Source organism: Chenopodium album, chromosome 17 (genome assembly GCF_948465745.1).
Source record: "Chenopodium album chromosome 17, dcCheAlbu1.1, whole genome shotgun sequence".
Taxonomy (NCBI): domain Eukaryota; kingdom Viridiplantae; phylum Streptophyta; class Magnoliopsida; order Caryophyllales; family Amaranthaceae; genus Chenopodium; species Chenopodium album.
This window is the reverse complement of record NC_137850.1, coordinates 1,148,694-1,160,735: the sequence shown is the minus strand read 5'-3', so window position 1 is coordinate 1,160,735 and position 12,042 is coordinate 1,148,694. Positions and strand designations below refer to the sequence as shown.

Here is a 12,042-nt window from a genome sequence, read left to right as displayed (position 1 = left end):
ACTTAAGTGAACTTTAGTGAAATTTTAGAGCAGTGACAGGAGAGATTTTTCATTTCAAAATTAAGTGAAAAGCTCTAGTTGTCTTAACTAATTAGGTAATAATAAGGGGTAAAATGTCTTGCGTTACCCTATAAAGCAAATTGTACTTAAAAACATTACGCCTTAGTTAGATGCCTAACAGTTAGACAATTAGTCAGACTATTTTGGTCCATCACCAAATAGTTAAGTCGCTCTGAACACACAGCAAGGTTAAAGGTATACAGGTTTCAAAAATCTATAATTATTAGTTGGAAAACAAGATCCCATGAATTAAGTACATAAGACTGTTGCAGAGTTTACTGTCAAAGAATTTGCAGATGATATTCAGGAAAACTTCCAAAAAGCTAAAAATTGCCTAAAAGTTGGAAGATATTCCAATTAGACAAATGCAACCCATGAATATGCCATTTAAGAGATGAAAAGCAAGTTTTTGGGCCCATTTTTATACACAACTAAATTTGTGCCCTTTTTCTCCCTTTTCTTCTATACTCTGTCTTCATGCACATGTCAACTAGTGAGTGCTCGCATGCTCTCACTAAATACGCTATATTATCATTGGCTGTGTTCTAACTTGACAAAATATAGGTGTAACTTTTTGTATGTAATTGTTTGTTCATAGTTTATTGGGGTATAAATACAACAAAAGTTTGCGTGGTGGTACTACATGTAGTTTGTGAACTTCTGAGCAGATTAAATTAGTGATTAATTGGATGAGAGGTTGATTTATTTTGATGACATAAAGTTTTTGCAAATTAGAAATATCTCAAGTTGAATGTTTGAAATAAACGTAGAAAGTTTTACTTTTGGCACTTCCTATGTAATGAGCATAACAATTTCAAATTCATGAAAAGTAATACTTCCTCCGTTATGAATTACTCGCAACTTGTGAGACATAAAATATTCCTTTGTTGCGAGTAATATGTAACGGAGGGAGTACTTTCTACATCTCACTTATTATCCGCTTATGTTGTATGAACTGATAGAGTATATATAAGGGCCAACGTGTAGTGTATATGTTATATCTTGCTATTATAATTCTATAGAAATACAATTGGCATATGCACATGTGATATGCGATTACGCGTGGTGCATGCAATAATGGGTAGACTTGGTCCCAAAATGTGACATAAGGTTCGGAAAATCCACTAGTTAATTTTTTCTAAACGAACTTACCGGTTAATTTTAAGATTCAGACATGTATGACATGTTTACTTTGTTCTCATCAACATTTTTTGTTTTCTTAAAATTCTTACAAGTGATCTAGTGAGCAACCTTTATTTTATTTTCAAAGAAAAGATTGATGTATCTTGGTTTGGAATAGTTTGATACTTGGATACATCTTAATTTGGATTTTGGAATAATGTGCTAGTTTGTTTTAGAGCCTTGAAAGATGCTTTTTTTTTTTTTTTTTTTCCCTAATTTGAAACCTAAAAGATTGCAAGGTATATGTAGATTATGTACCATTGAATTTATTAGATTTACCATATTCTAGTTTTTAAAATGCAATGTATTTTTAGCTCCTAAATATTTTGGATATTGACTTATTTTTCTTATCAAGTTCACTTGTTAGTATTCAGAGCGTTTTCTTAATGATGGTTAATATAATACGGAGTATCAAACTAATTAGTATCTTGATCAAGTAGATCAAGGACTGTTTGTATATACTTTTAGAGAGTTATACTTTAGGTCTTTCTATTTATAAGACTAGTAGGTTCTAATGTTTTATACAAAATGAAGTACACGGAGGCACAATGAAAAACCAAATACGTAGTAGTTAATATATTTCACACATTAAGCTGAAAGAATAATGAGCATGAATCATTTTAAAATATATGCGCGGTAGTGTTGGGGCTGGGGCTGACACATAGAAGATTGTATCTGTACCCTTGGTCAAGAGAATTTATCCAGTCTCTTTATAAAAGTCACGAAAAATTCTTAATTTCTAACACTCGAAAAAAATAAATCATCTAAACTTTAGGTTGATTAAGAATGTGACTACATGGACACATGGTCATGCTTTTGATCATAGTGTTATGTACTCCGTAATTAATAATCCAGATAATTCAGTAGGTAATACTTGTAATAATCTTAATTATCATTGCGTACATACACAAAGCTAAGCTAATTACTTAATTGACTTAGCTATTATCTGCACTTAATCTATGAGTATAGGGTAATTAAGTAGCCTAATCCCGAGGTTTTCATACGTGACTTTTGTGACAACTTTCTTATGCTTTCATTTAATCTGCAAAGCATGGTTGGTCAACGAATAAAGTACAGCAAATACAATCTACTCGTACCCATTTAATTTGGATATGTATTTTTTTTTATTTTTTTTTTTAAAAAGTAAAGATCCCATACGTAAAAGGTGACTAACTTTTTATCAAGATCTAGGAGTTATCATAGTTCGTTAGAAATGCCATTCTAAAGCGTCCGAACCATATCTTCATTGATTTAAATAGTGCTTCAGTTTCATATAATTGTAACAGATTTTGGGTTTCAACCACTAGCTTTAGAAAGTTACTAAGTAATATTCTAACTTTCAATCACAATTTCTCCAAACCCAAATAGTGTTCAGTTTGTATAAATGAAGTACAAAATAAGACAGTGTATGTTGAAATTAACAAGTTTTAATGAAATAGTACGAGTATTTTGATCCAAAACCAACCACACAAATTGCATACGTAGTACATTAAACAAGAACCATTATTAAAATCAACTATGCTAAAAGTTTATGATATTTTCTTGCAAAAATGTTCTCATATGTAATATTTTGGATCAATCTCCTAAAAATCAAGTTTTTAGACCGGGTTTAGAAACAATTGACTTCAATTACAGATATATTGTTCAAAATCAATTATTTTTCAATCGATTTTAGTTCGGGTCGGATTTTGACAAGCCTACTTGTTCCGTTGTTCGTTCCTTCTTTAAATTGGTATCTTCATCTGTATATATCATGTAAAAAAATTGACCAAAGTCCACATAACAGGTCACAAATCATGGCAATGCGACGTATAAAATGGCGACATCTTTGGTTTTCAAAGGTTGCTATTTAAGCTATTGACCATATTAGCGCAGGATACCCCACGTTCAATCAATTTATACTGATTTTTATTCTCACCAAATACAGTATACAATACATTCTTGTATTTATTATGCCCCTTTATAAAACAATGTGTACGTACTACTCGTATTTATTAAGGGTGAGCAAAAATTCAGGACATCTTGAATTGAAATTGAAACTTGTTAGGAACCGCATCAAAACCTAAATAAGAGGTTTTGATTTTGAGAAGTAAAATTGAGAAATTGTTACAACTTATTTAGAACCTAAATCTGTAGGGTACCATGTAACTTGCTAAAAGGTTTAACTTAATTTCAAGTTATACACCAATTCAAGCCCAATTTTTAAATATTATAAATATAAAAATAACAATAATAAATATATGTATTCAATTTGCTAAACAATTACTTTTGGTTTAATTTATTGTATTTGCGAGATGTAAACGTTATAATAAATTAAGTAAGGTATATTCATGGTACCCTAAATCAAAACCGAAACATGCGGTTCCTATTTTGAGAAACTTGTTGCAATGAGTTCTGGTTCCAGGAATTTGTTATGCTCACCCTAGTATTTATTATGCTTCGTTTAGTTTATTTGGAATTCTGCCCCTTTTTACTCTAGGTCTCTATCTATCTTTTATTTTATTATTTAGTATATTGCTTTATATAATAAATATTGGAAGTATATTTATTATGAATTATACTAGTTTTTTTTTTTTATCATTGCTTATCCCATTAGAATCATCAACTTGATGTATTTTAATCTAAAGTTTGAGTGAAATAATTTGTAAACAAATAAAATGAACGTCAATAAATAAACAAGGTAATAGATTTGGCTATTAAAATCTCAATTACTGATTTGGAGGTTGATACGTTGCCTACTTTACTGGATGTGTAAGCTATAGAAGTATATAGAATGAAAGCCAGCTATGTCAATTAATATAATACGATGTCAATTAAGATAAAATTAGAAATTTCTACTCCTTATCATACATTATATATCATACACGATACAAAAATTATCTTGCCATCAATTAATTTCGATCTTATTCCATCCTACCCAAATTCTACTAACCATGCACATCAATATTAAATACGACTACATACATTATTATAAACCTAACAAGTACTCATATCAAGTTATAAGGGAGTATGATATAATGATTCACCATGTATCAAAATGTGCTTTAATAGTCCTATACTCCTATCCTATATACACTGTACTAGGGTTTTTTTTTTTAAATTTTTTTTTTAAAATTTTTTTTTTTAGAGATACACTGTACAAGTTTAAAAATACATAACACAATCATTTTTTTATTTTATTTTTTACAAAAATGTACTGTATCAATTAATTTCTCTGATACTAAAACTTCCATTTCCATTATCGGATAAGGTAACATACCATCCCCCAAACCAAGAACCCGGAAAAATACAAAACATTTTTACGATAATAATATAATATAATCATAAATTCGTAATTAAATCATTTACATTAGCAAAATATAATCATAAATTCATAATTAAATCCAACATATAAAGTAATATCCGCAATATATATGTAATATTATCTATTTCTTATTTTTCAAATGATATAATTCTTATAATTATTTATTTTTGAGCTTATATATATACACTAATACACTCCTTTTTACTCTTCACTATGCAAAAGGAGAGTTTAGAGAGAGAAATTTAATATTTTTAGAGAGAGAAAGTTGGCCATAATATACTCAATGGCTTTCTCCTCTTCTACACCATCATCATTAACATTTTCTTGTAAATATTTTTCTTTATCTATACTCCTAACATGGCTTACAACCCATGTTATGATAGTTTCGGGTTCGGTATCGACCCTCGGGCTAACCCCGGAGGTGGTGGCTAAGCAGAACGCCGACCGTGTCGTCGAATTGCCAGGGCAGCCGGTAGTTGGGTTTAAGCATTATGCTGGTTATGTGAATGTGAATGCTAGTCATGGTAGAGAACTGTTTTATTGGTTCTTTGAAGCTGATCATAATCCTCATCATAAACCTGTGGTTCTCTGGCTTAATGGAGGTAACTATCATATTTAACTAATTTAACTGTTTGTTTATTAGGTACAATTTTTTTTATATGGCCTTAAATTTATAGCAATTTTACTTCATACTTTAGTATAATTTATTTAATTTTCACGGTTATTATTTAAAATCAGTTTATAATACCGTCTCATGTAAAATCTAGTAAAACTTAGAAAAAAAAAATCTTAATTTTATATGTTTATTATAATAATATATGAGACTCCAAAATTGTCAAATATGTTGCATCTCCTTTAAACAAGGGAGAAAAGGTTAATTATAATGTTGTTTATGAGATTATTGATTGTGATTAAGGGAAGTTAGTTTGAGTCAAATTAAACATAGGAGTATATGATTAGTCCAAATAAAACAAAGTTAGTCACCTTTTATATAGTTATAAATGCAATTTTGTTACGTGGTCCTTGAAATAATAATGGCATGGCATGCATATATACAAAGTTAAATTGTCTCTATTCTCCTACTTTCTAATTATTTCAATGTTAGGTTGAAATTCCCTTTCTGTCAATTATTATTATTATTATTGATATTTTGTTTAAATTTCCTTTAAGACTAATAATTTGATTGATTTATAGGATAAGTTATGCCCTACCAATTAATAAAACTTGGCTAGGCTTTTTTATGAGTTACTATTATTGTTGGTTTGTCATTCTATATTATTGTATTTTAAGGTATGGTCAAGTCATAGTTTAGGAATTGATCGATTTGATTTCACTAGAATGACTATTAATTCGACCATTTCTTTCAAACCATTATATATAATGAATTAGATAAAATCTTGTTCAGTTTATCTATATACCAATATTTATTTATTTTTCTTTATTACAAATTGATTGTGCAATAAATATTCGATAGTGAAATAAGCAATTGTACGTTCAATTCTTGTATCAAAAATTCATTAAATCAAGAGATTCTTTCTAGTTGCTACTTGCTTCCTACCTTCAATATAAAGTCTAGTTACAAAATTGTCCCATTCTCTTTTTGGTTCGTGGACCAAAGATTTACTCAAGTACTGGCTCATAGACTGTCAGATAACAGTTTCAATTTTATTCTCTTAAAATTATCTTGCATTTCTGCAATTTGTTTCACACTTTTCAATAATAACGTCTTAGAAGTTGCTAATAAGTGTACTTACGTCGAAACAAACAACCACTTAATTTAAAACGTTAAAATATAAAATGAAAACGGAGTATAAAAGAAGTCAAAGATCCTCCCATAATGAATGAACACTCATTAGTAAACATTCACATCAACAATGGTTGGCCTTGTGGTCCATTTGTTAGTTAATTAACTGAAAAAGTTTATATTGAATGTTCTTCATAGTTAAACATTGCGAAAAACTTCTTATAGTTCGATATAATATACTTCCTTCATCTCATTTTACATGCTTCATAATAACTAGATATCGGAGAACACTCTATTATTTTAATGTTTTAAATTCATGTATGATATGGTTAAAATTTTCTAAAAATAATTATTAGTTTGTTGTATTCTATATAGAAATAATTATATCATTGAACCGTAGGTTGTATATATTGTCCCACCACGTGAAACAAATGCAATAGTAATAGACTGTAGACTGTAGGCCCTTTAGAAAGGCTGAAATCTCCAATATGCTAAAAAATAATGTGCTCTGATTCTTCCAACTAACCAACTTGATTGTTTTACTAGCAACTACCAAAAATTCAACTTATTACTGTTATAAAATCTTTGTTAAAAATGTCAATTTTGTAACACGGTCCATGTCACCTGTATGTTCCTCGCCCGCTTGTCACCCACCCATTTTATTCATATTTATGATGAATATTTAAATCTAATCTACTCAATAAAAGAAAAGGTGTAAATGTATTAGATGATACTGACAGTCTGACAGTATAAAATTTTCGTGATTTAGAAAAAGGAAAATTGTCAATACACCTTAAGTGTTATAACACATCTTTGCTAACGATACTAATAGTATAAAATTTTCGTGATTTACAAAGGAAAAATTGTCGATACACCTTAAGAGTTATAACACATCTTTGCAAATGATACTGGGAGTATAAAATTTTCGTGATTTACAAAGGAAAAATTGTCGATACACCTTCGGAGTTATAATAAGTCTTTGCTCTCTTTGTTACACGACTACGTCCTGCAACCATGGTCTAGTAGCTGGAGCTCCACTTGGTGACCTCGCGATCCTAAGCTTGTGGAAGTGACTTGACTCGAGTTTCTTGACCTTTCTTCTTGATTTTGTTTCAATTGTGTGTGTGTGTGTGTTAAGGAGGAAGGGTGTTGAATGACATATAGTCTTGTCAGGTCACAATCTTGAGTAATGGAGAAAATGCTGTGCTTGGAAGATGGCCACAACACAACTGATTACCAAGATGATATTATGGTGGATACTACAGTGTGACAAATATTCTTCTAGATGCCATCTATATATTTGACCATTTACTATGCTCTGTCCATTATTATATATGCTTCTGGACAAGTTGATGTCATTACCACCCCGGGCCCCTCTCCGCCCCCACCATCCCTCCGTTTAGAATTAGTTGTTGTATTGTCCCTATTTATAATATGACATAATTTATCTATTAAACAATTGGATTTTATTTTATTTTCTCCTATCCCTTCTTCAATCTTTGCCACTTAATTCCGAACAGAGGGAGTAGTAGATACGTTTTGACTGATGCAGCTAATCTATGAGTACTAAATCACGATCCCAAGTTGTCAAACCAGCATGTAATCACTTGAATTTGTACAACTTCATTAGGAGTATACAGCCAATGCAAATTGGACATTCTTACACCATGAATTTTTTCTCCTAGGCTATTTTTTTAAGTACATTGTTATCGCTCAGATATAGTTTTGAACTTAACCACGGACTTGAACTAACAATGTAACAACTAAATTTGGACAGAGGTAGTACAAAATGTGATGTTAGTCCATTCAAACTCAAACTAGTTTTATTCATTTTTGGCTATACTACAGGTCCTGGATGTTCTTCGGTTGGTTATGGTGAAGCTGAAGAACTAGGTCCCTTCTTCCCTAAGAAGGGTAGCAAACCGTCATTGAAACACAATAAATTCTCATGGAATAAAGGTAGAACTGAGTTTTAGTTACCTGAAAAAATACAAAGAATAAGGTGCATTAAAAAATATCTGAATTCTGACAATTATATTACTGGTTTGTTTTTCAGCTGCCAATCTGTTGTTTTTGGAGTCTCCTGTTGGCGTTGGTTTTTCTTACACCAATACTAGCAGTGATTTTGATGAACTTGGTGACACTTTTACAGGTGATTAATTTATTAGCTATGTTTGATTGAATGTCATAGTTTCAAGCTATTGTTTCTTAACTCTTTTTCTCTTATTCAAACAGCAAAGGATTCTTACATATTCCTTGTCAACTGGTTCAAAAGATTTCCTCAATTCAAGTCCCATGAGTTCTATTTAGCAGGGGAAAGTTATGCAGGTAAACATATGCAAAGTTTGTTGATGTGTTTGTTACTCCAAATTATTTCTCTTTGAATGACCTTGTATTGAGACGGCGTTTGTTTCAAATGTTACCTCCTTAGGCCACTATGTTCCACAGCTCGCAGAGTACATCTTTGACAGTAACAAACATGCTTGCAAGGAGGATTTTATCAATCTGAAAGGTTTCTTGGTAAGCTTCATAGTCTTATTTTGGTTGCATTAACAAATATGGAAACATGAGCATATAGAATTATACAAGTAGATGTTCTAAATGTGAAAAAATGACAAGCAAACATAGATTTTCTTATACTACTGATATGGCATGTTGCAGATTGGGAACGCGCTGTTGGATGATGAAACAGATCAAACAGGAATGATCGACTATGCCTGGGATCATGCAGTTATATCAGATAAAGTCTTCAGAGATGTGAAGAGAAAGTGCAACTTCAAAATTGAGAACGTATCTGATGATTGCACAAGTGCACTCAATGAGTACTTTGAAGTTTACGACCTGATAGATATGTACAGCTTGTATGCGCCTATCTGCACAATAAATTACACTGATGTTAACAGCAGCAACAGCAGGAGGCAACTTTCTGCCATCAAAGGCATTGCACCTCGCGTGTTCTCCAAATTTGTTAGTAATCTAATCTCTATCAAAAAACATACAGGAAAAGTATCATCGCGAATTTGTATCTCCTTAAACTTATTCCCAATATGTTTTACAGGATAAATGGCACAGGCGGCCTGCTGGATACGACCCTTGTTTAGATCATTACACAGACGTATATCTAAATAGGCCGGATGTTCAAGCAGCACTTCATGCCAATACCTCGAAAATTCCTTACGCCTGGACCTTCTGCAGGTAAATGAATCTCTTGAAACAGAACCCCTGCATTTTCTGACAATATATAAATTCAGTATATTATATCTGCGTTGAACCAATTTGTACTAACATAGTTTGAACTGGTAACAATGATATAAACAGCGACAACATTACATTCTGGGCTGATGCACCTGCCTCTATACTTCCTGTTATTAGGAAGCTTATAGATGGTGGGCTTCGGATATGGGTTTTCAGGTTAGTCAAGTCACAATTCCTAATTATTTCTTATATATACTTGTGTATAAGCAAATGATTGATACATAAAACCACATATTGACAAAATACTATATTGAATTCCAGTGGAGATACTGATGGGAGGATTCCTGTAAGTTCGACGAGGCTAACACTCAGAAAGCTTGGCTTGAAGATCAAACAAGATTGGACCCCCTGGTATAGCAAAGATCAGGTATAAACTCTTGTTCTGATATAACATTTTTGTTGCTTAACAAATACCAACCATATATTATGATGCAGTTCGTGTTCTCTTCACCTGATTTACTTCTCGAGACAAATTGACCAACATAAGATTTTAGTATATAGTTATATGTACCTCTTTTTTTATCATGATCTGAATTTTGAACTCTACTATTACAGGTTGGTGGATGGACCATTGCCTATGATGGGCTGATGTTTGTTACAGTTCGAGGTGCGGGTCACCAAGTTCCAACTTACAAGCCAAGGGAAGCCCTTCTGATGCTCAGGCATTTCCTTGCCAACAAAACAATGCCGTCTAAAGCCTTTTGATAAACGCGCTATGATGCCTTTCTTCAGTTTCCATCCTTACATATATATATATATATATATATATATATATATATATATATATATATATATATATATATATATATATATATATATATATATATATATATATATATATCAAGAATAATTAGTTCAATTTTTGGTTAAGATTTTTATCAATTAAAAAAGAACAAGTGATGTTTGTTTAGGTTGAAGAACTTCCATATATAGGGGTCTAATTGCTAATTGTAAAGCATTTTTTTTACACAGAAAAGAAACAAATTATAGATAAAGGAGTAGTTTTTGGAAAGGAAATTTGATCAATAAATGAAATATGGGCATCTGTATTTCTTTGAATGCTTGTTCTATAATCCCAAACCCTTAAAATTAGTTGTTCTCAAATTTTTGTTCATTGCTTTAGATTTTTTTGGGGATGTCATCTTGCACAATTTCGCAATGGTTAAAGTGATTCTTGGAAACATAATGAACATTTGAGCATTTAAATGAGACGATTATATCGTAAGACATGAGAGACTTTACGTAGTTAGTAAAGGTGACATTTATTGTTGACAACCCGTGATTGTTGTTGTAAATGGATTGATATCGCCCCATTGCCCCAAACAATCTAATGTTATGAAATCAATTGTTTTGAGTAATGGCATTAACTAAGGATCTGTTCTCTTCCACTTAAATTCAGTTCAATTTCTAATTTCAATTCCTTCTCTCATAAACAATTCATTTCAGTTCAGCTCAGTTTAGTAAATCAGAACTGACCCTAAGTCTTTTGAAAATTCATTATCGATAGAGGTGGCTAACTGATCATTCTAAGATGGTTAGGCTAGGGGAATCGCAATCGGCCCATGAAGTAAAATAGTTGCGCTGGTTCATGTGGACCGGTCTAGCTAGGAAAAACTTTGGCCTAATAAAGTTGGACTTTGGCAAACTCAGATGAAACGGTCAATATAAACTCTATATAATTTATTTGCAGTTATTTTGATTACTATTGTCGTTTCATATTTATTGCAACTTATGTTACTCGGATTTGGGTACTAATGTTGGGTACGTGTCCAAGTGTTCAACTAGGCTATATATTTTGTGCAAATTTAGTATGATTTTGAACTAAAATGAAGTATCAAAGTGTCATACAATGTCAAGGGCCCGACACAAATACTTGAGGTAAATTGAAGAGTTCGAGCCATATACATTACAACAAAGGGCTATTATTTGTGACATAAAAAAATTCCGTCATTACAATTAATATGTAAAGGAGGTGGTAGATTATTTAGCTAATTACATTAAAAGTCAAAATTAAACTAATCCTAGTCAAAGACTGATATAATGTAGGAAGAGCTGTTGATCTCCAAAAAAAATAAAAATTAGATAAATAATTAAAATAAAATAAAATTTACAAGGAAGCAATAGAAAGCAATTGACCAAAGAGTGGGAGACCACATTGATAAAATTCAAGTTTTCAGCTGTCCAAACTTGCATCTTCTATTACTGGGTGTTGAAGCAACTGAACAAGATGTTAACGAGCTTGAAATTAATCATACCCAAGTTGACTGATTTATATAGAAAGTTCTTAAAATTTGACTTTTCTATACAAAAAATTAAACCACCAACTTTTTAGATATTTAAGTGATTTCTAGAGCAAAATACAGTATTGTCATGGGCTCATGGCATTAAATTTTATGCAATTTAGTTTGTTCTTCGTGCTCTCTTCGACTCTGAAAAAATTATATCGCAGACAAAAGATAGCATGACTAATTGTAGGTAAAAGTGTCTCCAATTAAGT

At 31.3% G+C, this 12,042-nt stretch overlaps 1 protein-coding gene across 1 annotated transcript; it reads left to right on the top strand.

Moving 5' to 3' along the window:
• The first annotated feature begins 4,745 nt into the window (after positions 1-4,745).
• LOC145587321 (serine carboxypeptidase-like 34) lies at positions 4,746-10,297 on the top strand. Its single transcript, XM_081644050.1, has 10 exons — positions 4,746-5,148; positions 8,139-8,249; positions 8,347-8,442; positions 8,526-8,618; positions 8,722-8,810; positions 8,952-9,257; positions 9,349-9,485; positions 9,609-9,701; positions 9,807-9,912; positions 10,101-10,297. The coding sequence occupies exons 1-10, from the start codon at positions 4,830-4,832 to the stop codon at positions 10,248-10,250; spliced, it is 1,500 nt and encodes a 499-aa protein (XP_081500176.1). The 5' UTR covers positions 4,746-4,829; the 3' UTR covers positions 10,251-10,297.
• The last annotated feature ends 1,745 nt before the right edge of the window (positions 10,298-12,042 follow it).

Bases quoted from the DNA above. Each gene is read 5' to 3' on its own strand.
- LOC145587321 (XM_081644050.1), top strand. From the start codon at position 4,830: ATGGCTTTCTCCTCTTCTACACCATCATCATTAACATTTTCTTGTAAA. The intron at 8,619-8,721 runs GTAAACATATGC...TTACCTCCTTAG, and splicing joins AGCAGGGGAAAGTTATGCAG to GCCACTATGTTCCACAGCTC. The intron at 9,258-9,348 runs GTTAGTAATCTA...TATGTTTTACAG, and splicing joins CTCGCGTGTTCTCCAAATTT to GATAAATGGCACAGGCGGCC.